The sequence below is a fragment of the Brachyhypopomus gauderio genome, unplaced genomic scaffold, assembly GCF_052324685.1.
Source record: "Brachyhypopomus gauderio isolate BG-103 unplaced genomic scaffold, BGAUD_0.2 sc98, whole genome shotgun sequence".
NCBI lineage: Eukaryota > Metazoa > Chordata > Actinopteri > Gymnotiformes > Hypopomidae > Brachyhypopomus > Brachyhypopomus gauderio.
Window position 1 is genome coordinate 742,555 of NW_027506919.1, and position 18,890 is coordinate 761,444.

The window sequence follows — 18,890 nt, forward strand, 5'->3', positions numbered from 1 at the left end:
GGAACTCAGGCCACTTGGCAAATGTAACACAATTGAATACTTAAGGGAATAAATGAAGGAGTCCACAGGTAACAGGAGGCTTGTGAGTAAGTGCAGGCATCTTCCAACGAGGTGAAGATCCGGGATGAACACGTGATCTGTGACCTGTGGACCTTTAGTCCTGCCACGTGTTACGAGGAACAGGTGTGAGTACTGAGGGGTAAAGTGATGGGGCACTACCAAAAATCTCATCTATGGCACCACATATGGCAACCCCCCCCCCCCCCCCCCCCCCCCCCACACACACACACACACAACCCGTCCTGGTCAATAAGAAAATAAGAACCAGCGTCTCCCAGTACATCGGTCCAGCTCCTGATTCACACGAACTTCTCCAGCCTTCTGCAGATCAGAGCAAAAAGTGTTGCAACTTTCCTAAAACTTTCTCAAATTTCTCAACACGAGCAAGTTTCTTGGAGACCCACGGTTCACTCAACACGTTTCATGTGTACATAAGTGAATACAGATATGATGACTGGTCTTGAAAACCCAGAACCTCCTGAACTCTTCAGAGGAAATAAAGACTAATAACTGGAATCAGAGAATGAAATACTCTAATCCAGGCTCCCACATCTTGGTTAACATCAAATTCAAGAATGACTTTCCAGGACCAACTTCCTCAAATTCAAGGACAGCACCTGCCAGCATTTACCTACTGTTACCCCTGAATATGTTATCAAAAAACGATGTTAATACAAAGCAAATTCAAAAGACTGAATGTCATTTCAAGCCATGCATCCTGAAATTAGCATTTTCCGTGCATGAGTGTTGGAGGGTCTGTGGAGCTGTGTGGTCTCTGGTGGACATGGACTCACTCAGATATATCAGAGCTGGATCAGCTGTTTATCCAGGCTGGACACCCGTAATGTCAGTTACAAATCCTGCTAGTAGAGTTCAGACTAGCTCATCAAACACCTACCAGCACACGTCCTCAAATGGATGCAACTGGTCACTTGCTTTACAAGCTCACAGTCAAAAGTCCGTTGGACTGTCTGTGTTATGAGTCACATGATCCCAGACCAGCTGTTGTACACACACATGACCCCCATAAACAAAATGAGGAAATTTCCACTCTGGTTCCATGCTGGTGACCTTTGACCCTCTTGTCCCACTTCTGTTCCACCTGCACTTTTTTCTGGTTCCTCCTGCTTTTCCTGTGCACTTCCTCTTCATATCATCATTCTTCCTCATCATCTTCCTCTTGCCTCTCCTCCTCTTCCTCTCCAGACTCTTCCTCATCATCTTCCTCTTGCCTCCCCTCCTCTTCCTCTTCAGAAGCTTCCTCATCATCTTCCTCCTGCCTCCCCTCCTCTTCCTCATCATATTTCTCCTGCCATGCATTCTCTTCGTCCTCAGACTCTTCCTCTTGCCATTCCTCGTCTTCCTCCTCAGACTCTGAGAGCTGCACCTTCCTCTTCCTCTTTCCTCTTCTCATCATCTGTCTCTTTCTCACTGTGTCATTAGTGTGAGTCTTTAGATGAGCCTTCATGTTGGCTTTGGTCCTGAAGGTGACCTCACACACAGGGCAAGGGAACGGCTTTATGTCCGTGTGTGTGAGCCGATGCCTGGTCATGTGACTCAGCACCTTAAATCGGGCCTTGCAGTCCGGGCACTCGAACGGCCTCTCTGAGGTGTGCACAGTCATGTGGATCTTCAGACTTGCTTTGAATCTAAAGCCTTTGCCACACAGTTCACAGAAATGTTTGATCGAGTCCTCTGTGTGTATCTTTTTGTGATTCCAGAGGTGAAATTTAGACTTGAAAACTTTTCCACACTCCTTGCATGAGGTGGGGGGTTCATGGCTGCGTTTGTGGTATTCAAGCTTCTTTCTTGTGTTAAAAGTCAACCCACAATCTTTGCATTTGGGAAAAGGGATCTTCACATGTCTGGAAATATGGAGACATAAACGTCCATGAGTGGAAAAAGCAACAGAACACCGGCAGCATTTCCAGTTTCTGGTCAAGGTCCTTTGCCTGTATGAAGCTCCCTTTGGGAGTTTGTGCTGGCAGCCCTCCTCATAATGGGACTTCAAGACTCTCTGGCAGAGCTGGCAGGATAGATTTAAGTTTTTATGTTGTGAAGTGGTGAGAGACCTTGAAGAAGAGATCAAATGACCTTGTCCAAGCGTGGAAGTTTGACCAGATTTTTTAGGTGTCATACTCACTAGTGCTGACAGGAGTGTGTGAAAAGAAGAATCTCCACCTTGTGGTGGTAGAAGGTAGTGCATGTCAGGTGTGTTACAAGCAGCCACCGATTCAGTAACAGTGGCGGATGTGCAGGGCTCTTCCTTAATATTTAGATGTTGTGGTTTTATCTCCCTTAATCTGGACTGGTTTTCTTTATCTTTAATTGAATGATAATGGGCCCAAATATGATCTTCATATTTTACAACACTCTGTTTCACCACTGTAACACTTTGTGGCTGAGGAGCAGCTCCCCCTGTCAAATCAGATGGTACATTCCGATTATAAACATGTGCGGCATCTCTGTAATCTAGAGCATTACCCATCTGACATGTTGCAGGTTTAGTTTTAGTCCCTTGAGGTTCAAATTTAATCCCAGATGCACCAGTGTCCCACTCTTTATCTTTAATTGAATGATAATGGGCCCAAATAGGATCTTCATCTTTTACAACACTCTGTTTCACCACTGTAACACTTTGTGGTTGAGGAGCAGCTCCCCCTGTCAAATCAGATGGTACATTCCAATTATAAACACCTGTAGCATCTCTGGAGGCTACAGCATTACCCATCTGACATGCTGCAGGTTCAGTTTTAATCCAGCAGTGTTCTGATTTAATCCCAGAGGCACCAGTGTCCCTCTCGTTTTGTGAGGACAGGTAACATGCCCAGATTGGATCTTCATCGTTTTCAGTTTTGACCACATGATCAGCTTTGATCTTCATCTGTTCCATGTCTGGAGTCTTCGTCGTCCTGCTTCTGGCTGTTTTCCAGTGAGGAGCTTTTCCTGTGAGTGTCCTCCACCCTGTGGTTATTGTCTCTCTCTGTACACTGAGGAAATATGGGTGATGGTTCCACTGTAGGTTGAGGTGATCGTCAGGTCTTCAGGTTTGTAGGTCAGCAGAAGGCATTTTTCATCTTCTTCACCATTCTAGGCAAAATAATGTAAAATGTGCTCATCACCAGCACATATCAGTTCACCTACAAACAAAAGCAAACAGTAGATGAATATAAATGAATATATGAATATATATTTATACAATTTATTAACACTATTGCATATTTATTGACACATGTACCATTAGAATCAAACTTTAGTTAGTGTCACTGTCCAGTATGGTACAGATTGTGCATTCATCCTCTGCATTGTCTAGAAAACCAGTTAAAACAAACAACACCTGTTTGAGGATATTATGTAACACAGTTCTCAAAAACTACCAAAGGGTGCAAAATTATATTATATTATGTGTATACAAATTAATCCATTATTGGCCCCTCCCCTACTATTGTGTATACAAATTAATCCATTATTGGCCCCTCCCCTCCTATTATGTGTATACAAATTCATCCATTATTGGCCCCTCCCCTACTATTATGTATACAAATTCATCCATTATTTGCCCCTCCCCTACTATTATGTGTATACAAATTCATCCATTATTGGCCCCTCCGCTACTATTATGTATACAAATTCATCCATTATTTGCCCCTCCCCTACTATTACGTGTATACAAATTCATCCATTAATTGGCCCCTCCTCTACTATTACGTGTATACAAATTCATCCATTAATTGGCCCCTCCTCTACTATTACGTGTATACAAATTCATCCATTAATTGGCCCCTCCCCTACTATTATGTGCTATTGATCCAGCGCAGTCTGGAAATCCTGTTGGCACTATTTAAAACAAATTATCCTTTACGAAACACAGTTAGTTTTAACTAATCAAAATTAACTATCAGCAAAACATTTGGAATTTTTACCAGTTCACCTTAAAAACCCATAACAATCCATATCATTTTTATTATCATTCAATGTCCGTAATCCAGATTAATTAGGCAGTTTGGAAGAGTTACGTTTGGAGTCACTGGGATTAGTAGCTCAGGGAATAGCGACGATCTCACGTGTTTGGATTCAAATACGTTTCTAAGAACAGTTATCGTGTCTGTAAAGCCAACTAGAAGACCACAGGGAGGGGAAGAGGAAGTCCTGACCAGACGACCACATGTCCTGTTCTACACAATTATGTATTTAATTTAACATTGTTTCCCACATCAGACACAAGTTACATTTCACCAAAACACAGACAGATGAAAACAAAGATCAATAGAAATCCCTTCAGGAAAAAGTCCATCGATAGAAGCCAATCGATCAGATCCACGAGTCCACGAGTGTTTTTCAGAAGTTAGTCTGAGGTATCAGGCGATTTAAAAGAAGAACGGTCCTCAAATCATATTTTCTGTTTTGTTTCAAATAATGTGTACTAACAAAAAGGGAAGAAATGTCCGCTGTATGGTACAAATACAGCCACAAACATCTAATGAAGGATGGTTAACATGATCTAGGCTGAGTTTACATGTAAGTTGAATGAATGGTTACGTTTCCCTTTGAGAGATTAGAGATGTTCACAGCAGAAAAGTTAACTTACCGTAGACACGGCGTCTGAAATCGGAGGCGCATATTAAACCACCGCGTCCCTGCAACGGAGTTTCAGCTGAAAAATTCCCGTATTTGGGAAACATGTATGAATGAATGTTCAATTTATATAGCGCCTTTCAAGATACCCAAGGTCGCTTCACAACTCCAAACGCAGTTACAAGTCACACAACCAATCACACACACACCGGCGAGAAGCGGCAGCCAATCACACACAGCGTACTCTCTACTGGGATCCACACCCCCCTGGGGGACTGAATGGGGTGCAGGAAGGGGAGAGAGGACAGACCCCAGTGACAGAGCACCATCCACCACTGGGCACACACGCCAGTAGGAAACCCATGCAGACACAGTGAGAACATGGAAACTCCACTCAGATAAGGACTTGAACACAAGACCCCAGTGCTGAGAAGCAAACGTGCTAACCACCAAGCCACTGTGTTGACCAGTGTTCAGTGCTACACCAACATGTGATATATCCACCTGTTGATCAAAACTAATAAGAGAAATAGACACAAATTACTTTGATCTGAGCCTGACTCAACTTCCAGCAGCCGATCAAGAATGTTGGTGTGTGTGTGTGTGTGTCAGAGAGAGGGAGGGAGTAGTGTGTGTGTGTGTGTGTGTGTGTGTGTGTGTGTGTGTCAGAGAGAGAGAGGGAGGGAGTAGTGTGTGTGTGTGTGAGATGCAGAGACCTCAGCAAAAGAGAATAGGTATGTGGGGGTCTCTGTGTCTCTGTGATATAAATTACAACTTGAAAGCTTGGTGTGTTTGTGTGTGATATATAATATATATTAGTATAGGACCGCTTATGACAAAAAGTGATTAATGACTTTGACCTCTAGTTGACCCCGCCCCCCTTAGCCCCCCCTCACCCCCCCCCCCCACCCCACCACCATCCCACCTCGTGACGTCATCATCACATCAATCAATGTCTAGGCAATCAAAGAGTATTAAGCTGTGCTTTGATATTTTGCTTGATAATGTTAATTAAAACTTTATTTTGATCTTCTTTGATGTTGACTCTCCGGAGCTGTATAACCTAGACACCTGCGACACACACACACAAACACGTGCACACACACACACACACACACACACACCCTGAACAGAACAGCGCACACACCCCTAGTCACACACACCCACTCCACAGAACAGAACAGCGCACACACCCCTAGTCACACACACCCACTCCCCTGAACAGAACAGCGCACACACACCCCTAGTCACACACACCCACTCCCCTGAACAGACCAGCACTAACACACACACACATACATACCCCCTAGTAACACAGAACCGCGCATGCGCACACAAATATGCTTACTTTGAATAACTTCAAACAGTTAACAAAACTCTGATGAACCAATGAGGAGGCATTCTCAACACACCAATCCGGGGTGCATGTTTAGCGCGCAAGCATTTAAAGAGAGAGAGGGGAAACGTTTTGTTGAAGAGTCAACAGGCAGTCGACTGTGGTATTGTCCGTACAAACCCTTTTTTTTCCTGAGAGAGGCCTCAACGTCTCATACTGCCTTAAAGCTGTAACTCTGAGGGTCCTCGTCGTCTCAGACACACATTCTCTATATGGCCTTGGCACCTTTCTCCAATGAATTAACCCCCCTGTCACTGATTACAGAGCATATACCCGGGTCTCCCATACACATGCATACACACACACACACACACACACACACACACCCCTAGTCACACAGAATAGCGCACACGCACACAAATATGCTTACTTTGGATAACTTCAAAGTAGCGCGAACTTCAAACAATTAACAAACTCTGATGAACCAATGAAGAATCATTCTCAACCGAGTTAAACCACACTGTATAAACAATAAAATTACCTGTTTTAAAATTTTATGTAGAGAACCTTGTTAAACTATCAAGTTTATAATGACAATCTTAAAACAATGTAAATATATGTAAAAGATTAATACATTGTTTTATTCACTACTTCACTGTTTTTTCTGAAAACATGGAACTCAGATTTCAGTCTCCCTATATCAAAGAAACCGCCATAACTTTTTATCAAATGTCTTGTCTTGACCTGTCTTAAACCACACGCACAAACATGTCTTGACCTGTCTTAAACCACACGCACAAACATGTCTTGACCTGTCTTAAACCACACGCACAAACATGTCTTGACCTGTCTTAAACCACACGCACAAACATGTCTTGACCTGTCTTAAACCACACGCACAAACACGTCTTGATTTTATCTAATCGTCTGGAGGGAAAGTCTTTCCAGTAAACGGTCAGTTTGTTTAGCTACCTGCCATCCAACCATACATAATCTACACAAATATTTACCATTGTATTAGATATGTAAAGTAATGATACATACACATATGTGAACCTTTACTGACGCTCACATAATACTTATGCGGTCTGCATATGAGACCCATGTAAACCTTTCTGGATGAATTTTACGCCGTGTGATGCACACCATGTTTTTAACTTCATGTATTCTGACCATTGATGTATGTAAGCACTCTGTGGGAACCTTTGGTGGTGAGCAAGAAATATTAAGACCAACTGGGTAAGGTATCAAAGTAATAGTAAATTTATTAAAGTACAAACAGTAATAATCAAGAACAAAATTAACAAACAAATATGGATCGACCCAGAGATCTCCATTACTAGGCCTGTGTTGAAAAAATCGATTTTCCGATTCAGAATCGATTCGCATATGATGATCTGATTATCGATTCGTACGTCCAAAGATCGATTTTTTAGTGAACTTTTACCCCCGCCTCAATTCACGCAGGCGTGCTCGGTCTAACTAACTGTAAAACGACTTGGCGTCGGACAGTGCCGGTAACGACGATAGTCAAATCGGCAACCTAAAAACAGAAGGACAGTTTATCCAGTGTCAGTGACTATTTACAGTTAGTCCGTGTCACTGACAGTTTACCCAGTGTTTTTACAGTTTTAAAAAAGTTTAAAATGTTCTTGTAACGTTGGGCGCAAGGCGATGGACGAGACAGAATCCTTTGCACTTTCCAAATCGTTACGTTTATTACATTTACCGAAGCGCAGACAGCGCACATAAAACACGTTTACATAGAACATGTGTGACTCAAACAACGACGAGCACAGGACGCTGCTCGAGCGCAAATTAAATAGACAAACCACATCAACCCCACGTGATTACGAGACGAGCCACAGGTGAGGACTATCACAAGACGCACCTGCACCCACTGAGATACACCGACGTAGACGATTAGACGCAGACGACGTTAACACGCCCAAAACGGAGGGGTCGGGGACCGTAACGTGAGAGTTCTGTTCTTATATTCTCACTTTAAAGAAAAATACACGTTTACATTTTATACTTTCAGTTAATTAAGTGTGAGCACTTTTAAAATAAAAATGCATTTGGTAGCAACAGCTTTTGGGTGAATTCTTAATTATTTCAATCATAATAATAATGCACTGGTTAGTGTCCCAGGAGGAGCCCACTGTTGCAGATATAGACACCTCAAAGATGTCCTCTGTTTATTGTCCTGGATTACCTTTCTTGAAGGTAAATTTATGATGACCCTTTTCACCAGTCTTCCAGCCATCAGTAACTACCAACTACCAGTAACTATTTGCTGATTAACATCAATATAATACTAGTTTTAACATGTTGCTTCTGTACACAGTCAGGAAACAGCTCAAATACATTTTTAATAACACTAAACCCCGAATTGGATCAAATCGGATCGAATCGATTAAATCGGATTAAATAGAAAAAAATCGATTCTTAATCTTCAGAATCGGAATCGGATCGATTCTTGGAATTTGAATCAATACCCAGCCCTATCCATTACCTACACTCCCAAGTGTCAGTAAGAGAGAGCTGCCTGCCCTCCATAACCACGGATCTTCATAGTGTAAAACTGTTGACTCATGGTTATCTCACCAGTGATTCATGACTGCCAAGCTACCCCCTCCCTTGCAGAGTGAGGTACCTTCTCAGCTCATGTGAGTAGCAAAAGTTCAAGGATGCCCATATCTCACAGTGGTTCTTTGTAATTAAGATACATAACTCAACTCAACTTTATTTATATAGCACTTTAAAAACAGCCAAGGCCGTGCCAATGTGCTGCACATAAGAATACCAACAATTAAAAGAACATAGAACATAAGAAATAATACAATATAAAAACTAGAAAAACATAAAAACCTTTTTAAAACTATTTAAACCAAATTAAAAGACACATGCTGGGGTAAAAGCCAAAGAGTAAAAATGCGTTTTAAGATGGTTTTTAAAAATTGACAGTGATGAGGCCTGTCTAATATGGTTCGGTAAGATACATAAAGAATATGAAATATCTCCTCCTCTACAAGCTGCTTAACACAGAGTGCTTACATACATCAATGGTCAGAATACATGAAGTTAAAAACATGGTCTTTCAATAATATGTTATTAGTTGTCAGTTTTACTTTTACCCTACAGATTTTTTCTTTAGTGGCAGAATGGATAAAGTTTTTAAGTTTAATACAAATTATGAATAAAAGTGAATTAATACAATGTTTTATGAATAAAAAAATTATAAAATAGGTATGTGTTATGTAAAAGTAAAAAATAAATGCACCAATTAAACCTGAAATGAACAGGTAGTGATATCCTATACATTTAATTGTATTGGTAAATGCAGGGTTGAGGCAGCAGGTATGGTCATTTCTACCTTTAGTGAAGGTGCCTCTGCTATGATGACTGATATGGAGAGATTGTGGCTGCAGAGCACAGTCTTACTGTCAATGTAATGAAGCTGATATGATCAGAGCACAATCTTACTGTCAATGTAATGAAGCTGATATGATCAGAGTATCAAAAGCAGAGGTTGTCACGTCTGACACGTCTGTCAGCGTGAAACACAAGTGCAAACCTGAGCACAGCTAAAAAGCTGAAAAGACATCATCATAAATGTGTGAGGGACCTACATACGGAGCAGGGATGGATTACTATTGTGCAGGACAGACATACAACAACCTAAGGTAACAGTTCTACAGGTTACAGTGTGTGCACTGTTTCCGTTTTATTGAAGTTAAAATTAGTCATTACATTGTTCTGTTTTGCTGTTGTTTGTCCTCCTATCGTTGAGGATGCTCTATATCCAGGGCCGGCGCCACGGGGGGGCGAATGGGGGCGTCGCCCCCTCAATGTAAAAAAATAAGACCCATTTATTTTACAACAATCGCTACATGGTGCCCCCTCGGCCGCTCAACAATCGTTACACGCACTCCCCCCCCCCGCTCAACAACTTACGTTCGCCCCCCCCGAAATTCTGACGCCCCCTCACTGTATATGTTCTGGTGCCGGCCCTGTCTATATCACTGCTGCTAATGATATGATTAGATTTTGAGTAAAAAAGTAAAAAATGGTTTTCCAATACAAATCCATGACATTTCAAAATGTATGTCTTTTAAAGACCCTTTTCTCAAAATGAGTTTTTTCTTATACTCTGAGCCAGAAATCCCCAGTTCACTTGCACTTACATATATGAAGCTTTTATTCATATCTATATTCAGAAGATTTTTACAGAGGGAATTCTTCATATATCAATTATAACCTGAATTATCTAACAATTTATGCCTAAATGCCTGATTTTTTTTTACTTATGACAGTATTTTCTGATTTATAAATTAATAAAAAGAGACATTCAGAATCTCAAAATTCAAAACAAGAATTTTGAACATGACTTTATGCATTGTTCAGATTTCTGTTTTTGAAATATATGCAAATTAACATATATTTAATTAGATAACGCCCAAGTTGCATAATTAAACATAACATTTCAGAAAACTTGTAATTCTCTTAATGTCAATAATCATTGTTTCATAGTGATTGCTAGATAACATTTTTACACTATTCACCTGTAGTGTCTTGCCTTAAACTAAGAGAATGTTTGGCTGCAATCATCTCAGTTACATATTGTTTGGTGAAAGGTGTGTTTGGAGGGTTTGGTTAATTTTGACTAGACATACAAAACTCAATAGAAAAACAAGGAACGTGAGCTCATGTTCATGGTCAGGTTTCCTAAGTAGAGTCACAGTAAAACGTGTGATTGATGATGGGCTACATATTAAGGGACCAAAAGATAAAAATTTAACAGCACAAAATAGTGGCTATCCAGATCTCGATGTCCTTCACTGGTCGACTGTAAACAGCTCACTTTTAGAGGTTGTAATGAGGGTAGAATCTACTAACAAGGGCAATTACAGAAAATATCAATGTACGATGATGTCTTAACCACTCCAGTCATCCTCTGTTTTCTGGCATGTCCAATTACAGAGAATATCAATGTACGATGATGTCTTAACCACTCCACTCATCCTCTGTTTTCTGGCATGTCCAACTACATTCAGAGTAGGGCTGGGTATTGATTCAAATTCCAAGAATCAATCCGATTCCGATTCTGAAGATTAAGAATCTATTTTTTTCGATTTAATCTGATTTAATCGATTCGATCCGATTCAATCCAATTTGGGGTTTAGTGTTATCCAGGACAATAAACCGAGGACATCTTTGAGGTGTCTATATCTACAACAGTGGACTCCTACTGGGACACTAACCAGTGCATTATTATTATGATTGAAATAATTAAGAATTCACCCAAAAGCTGTTGCTACCAAATGCATTTTTATTTTAAAAGTGCTCACACTTAATAAACTGAAAGTATAAAATGTAAACGTGTATTTTTCTTTAAGAACAGAATTCTCACGTTACGGTCCCCGACCCCTCCGTTTTGGGCGTGTTAACGTCGTCTGCATCTAATCGTCTACGTCGGTGTATCTCCGTGGGTGCGGGTGCGTCTTGTGATAGTCCTCACCTGTGGCTCGTCTCGTAATCACGTGGGGTTGATGTGGTTTGTCTATTTAATTTGCGCTCGCGCAGCGTCCTGTGCTCGTCGTTGTTTGAGTCACACACGTTCTATGTAAACGTGTTTTATGTGCGCTGTCTGCGCTTTGGTAAATGTAATAAACGTAACGATTTGGAAAGTGCAAAGGATTCTGTCTCGTCCATCGCCTTGCGCCCAACGTTACAAGAACATTTTAAACTTTTTTAAAACTGTAAAAACACTGGGTAAACGGACAGTGACACGGACTAACTGTAAATAGTCACAGACACTGGATAAACTGTCCTTCTGTTTTTAGATTTCCGATTTGACTATCGTCGTTACTGGCACTGTCCGACGCCAAGTCGTTTTACAGTTAGTTAGACCGAGCACGCCTGCGTGAATTCAGTGACGAGGCGGGGGTAAAAGTTCACTAAAAAAATCGATCTTTGGACGTACGAATCGATAATCAGATCATCATATGCGAATCGATTCTGAATCGGAAAATCGATTTTTTTCAAAACAGGCCTAATTCAGAGTTATTTACAACTGTAGGCTCTGCTATTACAGCCTCTGGCCTTAATGAAATCAAAGATGAAGTTCCATCTGCTTACATTTTTGAATGGCGAGTAGATGAGACAACCGACATTTCATGTCATGCACAACAGTCTGATAATTTGTTATGTAAATACAGCAGGCCAAACTTAGTAATGATTTGTGGTTGTTTTATATTTCAGAACGACAAAATCCCCAATCTGTCTTTGGTGTTTTAAAATAACAGATGCAGCACTGTGTGATGTAAAAATTTTATGTACAGTGTGACTGCTGTCATGGCTTCCTCTAAAAGACCAAGATAAAGTTAAAGAAATTGCCACAGAAGCAATGTTTGTGCACTGCTATGCATATAGATTAAACTTGGGGATAAACTGGTGCACAATTCATGCCTCGGTCCAGTGTTTTTTGCAACTTTCTATGGGTTTGTCACATTTATTGTTAAACCCACATTTACTGTTAAAGGACGGCCTTTCCTAAGTCTTCAGGAAGTTCCCTGAAACTCTGCTACACAGTGGAGCTTCACATAATGGATATTAAGCACTATGACCAACATGTATCATGGGCTCCTGCAGACTTTTGAAAGGATATGTTTTAAAAGAATCAGGTGAATCCTGAGGAGATATTCCAACATTTGATAAAAAGTTATGGCGGTTTCTTTGATATAGGGAGACTGAAATCTGAGTTCCATGTTTTCAGAAAAAACAGTGAAGTAGTGAATAAAACAATGTATTAGTCTTTTACATATATTTACATTGTTTTAAGATTGTCATTATAAACTTGATAGTTTAACAAGCATCTCTACATTAAATTTCAAAAGAGGTAATTTTATTGTTTATACAGTGTGGTTTAGAGTTTGTTAATTGTTTGAAGTACGCGCTACTTTGAAGTTATTCAAAGTAAGCATATTTGTGTGCGCATGCGCTGTGACTACGGTTTTGTGTGTGTGCGCGCTGTTCTGTGGGACTAGGGGTGTGTGTGTGTGTGTGTGTGTGTGTGTGTGTGTGTGTGTGTGTGTGTGTGTGTATGCATGTGTATGGGAGACCCGGGTATATGCTCTGTGTAGTGGCTAAATATTTGTTCTTAAATTGTTGTCAATTTCTTTCTTATTATTCCTACAAATAACCACTCAGTCAGACGGAATGAACGAGTCTACGCGTGTTAAAGTTTGAACGACGGTAGAAAACAGTGAGCTCGCCCCGTCTTTATTGAAGATTAAAACATAACAAGAACAAAACAACCGTTTTACATTTGATAGATGCGCGAGCTCCAGAAACATCATTGCTCAGCATCAGTTCCTATCCATTCTAGAAAATTCTACACATGAATGCAGATTGAACTAAATATAAATGATAAACACTAATATAATTATACTGCAATCATAAATATTCTAAACTATACAAATACTATATACATCCCAGGAATACCTAAATATGAGCATAAATTATTAAATATAAAATGGCACCAATATTTCCGGCCCCTAATTGCTCATCATAGGGATGACAATTACACTAAACAAACTTAAACAAACTGAAGAGCTATTTTCTATACTCTAATCCCATTACATACTTGTATTAAGGTCTAAAACATGAACTAACTTAAATCACACTATTCAGCAAATAATTAACTGAATGAAAATGTCTTTCATTGTCCATGAGATTCTTCCATCTCCAACAATAGACACAACTTGTCGATGGGCCTATCAAGGGTGTTGGTCTTCGTTTTCACAAGGACCCGACGAACAAACCCTTGGGCATCGGGAATGGTCTTCTCCACTTTTCCCATCAACCAGGATCCTCTTGGAGCTCTTTCATCTACAATGAGTACGACGTCACCCTCTTTCACGTTTCTCTTCCTTTCCAGCCACTTCTGCCTTTCTTGTAGGAGGGGCAAGTATTCTCTAGACCAACGTTTCCAAAAGATGTCAGAGATATACTGCACCTGCCTCCATCTCCGTTTGCAGTACAAATCTTCCTTCCGAAATGTGCCCGGAGGGAGTGCTGGCTTTCCCTTGAGCAGAAGGAGATGGTTCGGCGTCAGTGGCTCGAGGTCGTCGACATCATCCGATGACTTGGTAAGGGGTCTACTGTTGATCACTGCTTCCACTTCGCACATCACAGTGTGCAGACAATCATCATCAACAGACTGGAGCTTCAGAACACTAGTAAGCACTTTGCGCACTGTTCTTATTTGACGCTCCCAAATCCCACCGTGGTGCGATCCAGCTGGCGGGTTAAAGATCCAGGTAACTCCCTTTTGCAGCAGAGCTTCAGAAATCTGGGACTGATTCCATTCCTTCATTGCCTTACGGAGCTCGTGTTCTGCAGCTACCAGGTTAGTACCGTTATCAGACCTCATAACTTCTACTTGTCCTCGTCTCGCAATGAAACGTCTCACTGCGTTTATACAAGAGCCTGTGTCCAGTGAGTGTGCGATTTCAATGTGGACGGCTCTGATTGTAAGGCAAGTAAACAACACTCCATAACGCTTGACTCGCGCTCGTCCTCGCTTGACTTCAAAGGGACCAAAATAGTCTACGCCGACGTTAGTGAACGGTGGGTGATCTGGCTGAAGACGATCTGGCGGTAGATTCGCCATCTTCTGTTCACCAACAGCAGCTCGACTCCTTCGGCATTTCACACACTTTGAAAGCACACTTCTCACCGCTGCGTTCCCTTTGCATATCCACACTCTTTGTCTCAGCTGAGCGAGAGTATGGTTCCTCCCTCCATGTCCTGTCTCCTCATGTCCATTTCTTATGACCAAGGTTGTAACATAATGACTCTTGGCTAGAATAGCCGGATGCCTTGTGTGTTCCGGTAAGGCTGCCTGGTGCAGTCTTCCACCAACCCGGAGGACACCTTCTTGGAGGAAAGGATCCAATCTTACGATGAAGCTGCTTCTCTTGATCTTATTACCCTTCTGCAGTGCACAAAGCTCCTCATGAAAGGTTTGCCTTTGGCTAAACTGAATGATGGCAGTCTCTGCTCTCCTGATGTCCTGGACAGTCAAACGAGCTCCTTTTAGGCCAGATTTCCACTTCTGCATGTGGTCTTCAATGATCTTGGATTTCACATTTTGACTGTCTAGAGACTGGGTTTGAGACTCAAAGATATTCCTTTGTTCACACAGATTTTTAAGCAACTCCTTCAGCCTCAACATCCAAGCGACAGCCTTCCTCAGACTGTGCCAGTTGGAGTAATGATGAATCAGCTTGAAGAGAGGATCTGTGCTTGACTTGATGGCTTTGACGATGTTCACTGTGACCTTGCGCTTCACCTCAACATCATCATCACTTATATTTCTTGAGAACTCTGAAAGAACTGGCCAGTGAGACTCATCCTTGGCAAGGAAGTCAGGTCCTTCCATCCAACTCTGACACCTCATGAAGTGCTCTGCCCTCATACCTCGTGATGCGTGGTCAGCTGGATTAGAAGAAGTGTTGACATATCTCCACTGTGCTGGCCTTGTGTTCTCTCTGATTATTGACACTCTATTCGCCACAAAGGTTTTAAAGCGAGCGCCGTCATTGTGTATGTATCGGAGGACAGTGGTGCTATCTGTCCATAGCACAGACTCTTTGAGGTCCATCCGAAGTTCTCGCTTCATGAGCTTGTCCATTTTCACCGCGATGGTAGCAGCTGTCAGCTCTAGACGTGGCACAGTGACTGGCTTAAGCGGTGTCACTCTGGATTTTCCAATAAGAAACGAGCAATAGACTTGACTGTGGCTGTTCTCGATGCGAAAGTAGCTGACAACTCCGTAGCCCTTCTCACTAGCGTCAGAGAAATGGTGCAGCTGTGCTGATGCTACTGGACCAAATCCCTCAGGTTTGATGCACCTCTTCACAGAGAAGCTGGCGAACTGGCTCAAGTCGGACAGCCAGGCAAACCATCTGTTTGCTATATCTTCAGGAATCTCATCATCCCAGGTAAGTTTCATTCGACACAGATCCTGCACGATGGTCTTAGCGAGAAGAATGAACGGCGACAGGAAGCCAAGGGGGTCATAAATCGAGCTTACGACTGATAGGATACCCCTTCTGGTGACAGGCATGTTCTTCACGAGGATGCGGAACTTGAAGGAATCTGATTCTATGCACCAGTCCACTCCAAGTGCCCTCTCCATGGGTAGCTCATCCTTGTCCAGATCTAAATTCTTGATCTCCTTTGCACGCTCATGTTCTGGAAGTGATGCCAATACTTCACGGCTGTTGCTAGACCATTTAGCCAAATGGAATCCTCCACTCACACAGAGTGCAATGAGATCTTTAGTCAAGGAAATAGCCTCCTTCTCATCAGACACTGAGACAAGACAGTCGTCGACATAGAAATGCTCATAAACTGCAGTTATTGCCTCAGGCGATGACACATGTTTCCCGTCCTCTGCTGTCCGCCTCAAAGCGTAGTTGGCACAGCTCGGGCTTGACTTGGCTCCGAACAAGTGAACAACCATCTTGTACTCACGCAGAGGCTGGTTCAGATCTCCCTCTGGCCACCAGAGGAATCGCAGAAGATCGGAATCTTCATCAGGGACTCTCACCTGGTGGTACATCGCTTCAATGTCGGAGATGAGTGCGACGCGATCATGGCGAAATCTTGTCAGAACTCCAACCAGACTGTTTGTGAGGTCCGGCCCCTGTAACAGCTCCTCGTTCAGCGACTTCCCTTGGAAAGAAGAGGCGCAATCAAAAACAACCCGCAACTTCCCTTTCTGCGGATGGATCACGCCATGATGGGGAATATACCATACTCGGCCATCGTTGCGGTTGCGCTCGTTGGCAGGGACTTCCACAGCATATCCTTTGCTCAGCAGGTCTGACACGAAGGCTGTGTAGTCATCATGAAAGCTGGAGTTCTTACTGAGTTTTCTTTTCAGGTTCGATGCTCGTTGCTCAGCAACACACTTGTTGTTCGGCAACACCACGTCTTTGTTTTTTAGAGGCATACCAATGCAGTAGTGTCCATCGATTTTCTTGGTCGTCTCAGTCACACGCTGCATGAATTGGATGTCTTCTCGCGACATTTCTGACTTCTCTTCGCAGGCTTGCTCTGGAAAGTCGTGATTGTACTGCCACAACAGCATGCTGTCCACACTGCTGACTGACACTCTGTTGACCAAAGCACCATGGCTGAAGTGGTTTGACTTGTGCTCATTGACTTTCTTCAGAGGGCCATTTGCTACCCAGCCAAGGGTTGTCTTTATGGCATAAGGCCCATCATTTTGACTGTGGATTATTTTCCACGGCTCCATTGCAGAGTGAGCATTCATTCCGATGAGCATCTCCACATCTGCGTCAATCTGTGGTAGCTGCACTTCTTTATGCAAATACGGCCATCTTTCTAAGTCCTTTTCTACTGGAACATTCTCCTTTGTTACAGGTATGTCCGTGTGGGTGTACACATCTGGCAGGCTGATGTACTTGCTCTCTGTCAAACCGCACACCTCTAGATCAGAAAGGACGAAGCAGGACAGAGGCTTCTCCTGGCCCATGGTACGGAGTAGCACTTGAGTCCTCTTACCATTGACACCAAGTCGCCTCATCAATTTTTCGGAGCAAAACGTTGCTGAACTTCCTGAGTCCATGAACGCATACACTTCTACAGTGTTGTTGCTCTTCTTAGATTTGATGCGCACTGGCACAATGGAAAGGATACAGTCACTGCCTCCGGCCCCGGTGACTGCTGAGAGTTCACTCTTGGATAACACTTGCTCTTGTGGAGTTGAGTGTTCACTGGCAAAGCCTTCACTTGATTTCTTAGGCTTGGCAATTGCTTGGTTGGCCTCTTCCTCTCTTTTCATGTGGAGCAGAGTAGGGTGTTTCTTACTGCAAATGTCACACGTTGCCTTCCTTTTGCAATCTTTTCCCATGTGCCCTTGAGTCAGACACCCGAAGCAAAGGCCTTTTCCTTTAAGGAACTCGATTCTTTCTTTATTCTGCATACTTCTAATTTCGTTGCATGCACTCAGAGCATGTTTCTTGTTGCAGTACAGACATGGCTCTTTAAATGCATTGCTAGTCTGCTTGGTCTTTCTTGATTCAGATGAATCATCTACTGGCATTACGCTTGTTGCTAGGCCAGTGGTTCTTTTCAGCAAACCTGTTGCAGGTTTAATGCTGGGCTTAGACTTTTCCTTTGCATCAGATGGGTCTTTGACATCACCAAACACTGGATCTGAAGCTATCTTAGCTTGTCTGTTAATGTACCTCACCAGATCTGCAAAGTTTGCTCTTCTTCTTTCTTTCTCTTGGACGTCAAAAGCTACGACTCTCCATCTTTCGCGAAGCCTGAAGGGCAACTTGTGTACAATGATTCGAAGGTTGCTCGGGCTGTTCATTTCCTCTAGGTACTCCAAGTTGTTTATCACGTTGTTGCATCCAGTGAGAAAGATAGAGAAGCTGTGAAGTGACTTAGCATCTTCTGCTTTGATTTGAGGCCATTTGACAACCTTGTTGACGTAGGCCGCAGCTATTCTCTGTTCGTTGCCATAGTGATAAGCCAAAAGCTTTCTTGCCTCCCCGTAACCCTGTTGTGCACTCATGTGTTGGCAACTTCTCACCAGTTCTCTTGGCTCACCTGTGGTGAATTGTTCTAAGTAATACAAACGATCTGCATCATTATCTGTCCGATTGTGAATGATGTGCTCGAATGCCCTCAGGAACGGCAGGAACTCAAGAGGATCGCCACTGAATTCAGGAACTTTTCGCTGAGGTAAGTTGGCTAGTCTTTGTTGTGTGACTAACATTTCGGTGATATCCTTCTGTTTCAATACCACTTCACAGAGTTCAACTTGCCTTGCACCAGGACATGTACCTGCAACATCTTCGTTTTCTGTCTT

General features: G+C 42.4%; 2 protein-coding genes across 2 annotated transcripts in view; one reads left to right on the forward strand and one right to left on the reverse strand.

The window, feature by feature from the left end:
* Positions 1 to 321: 321 nt before the first annotated feature.
* Positions 322 to 4,728, reverse strand: LOC143496658 (uncharacterized). The gene is made up of 2 exons (XM_076992843.1): positions 4,649 to 4,728; positions 322 to 3,200 (listed from the first exon to the last, which is right to left on the reverse strand). Exon 2 carries the CDS (start codon positions 2,951 to 2,953, stop codon positions 1,217 to 1,219), a length of 1,737 nt encoding a protein of 578 aa, XP_076848958.1. The 5' UTR covers positions 2,954 to 3,200; positions 4,649 to 4,728; the 3' UTR covers positions 322 to 1,216.
* Positions 2,920 to 18,890, forward strand: part of LOC143496659 (uncharacterized) — a 24,131-nt gene continuing 8,160 nt past the window's right edge. The window contains exon 1 of the mRNA XM_076992848.1: positions 2,920 to 3,008. The gene's annotated coding sequence lies outside the window, so the exon portion shown is untranslated. The remainder of the gene's footprint in view (positions 3,009 to 18,890) is intronic.

Coding starts and splice junctions, on each gene's coding strand:
- LOC143496658 (XM_076992843.1), bottom strand. CDS start 2,953: ATGGAACAGATGAAGATCAAAGCTGATCATGTGGTCAAAACTGAAAAC.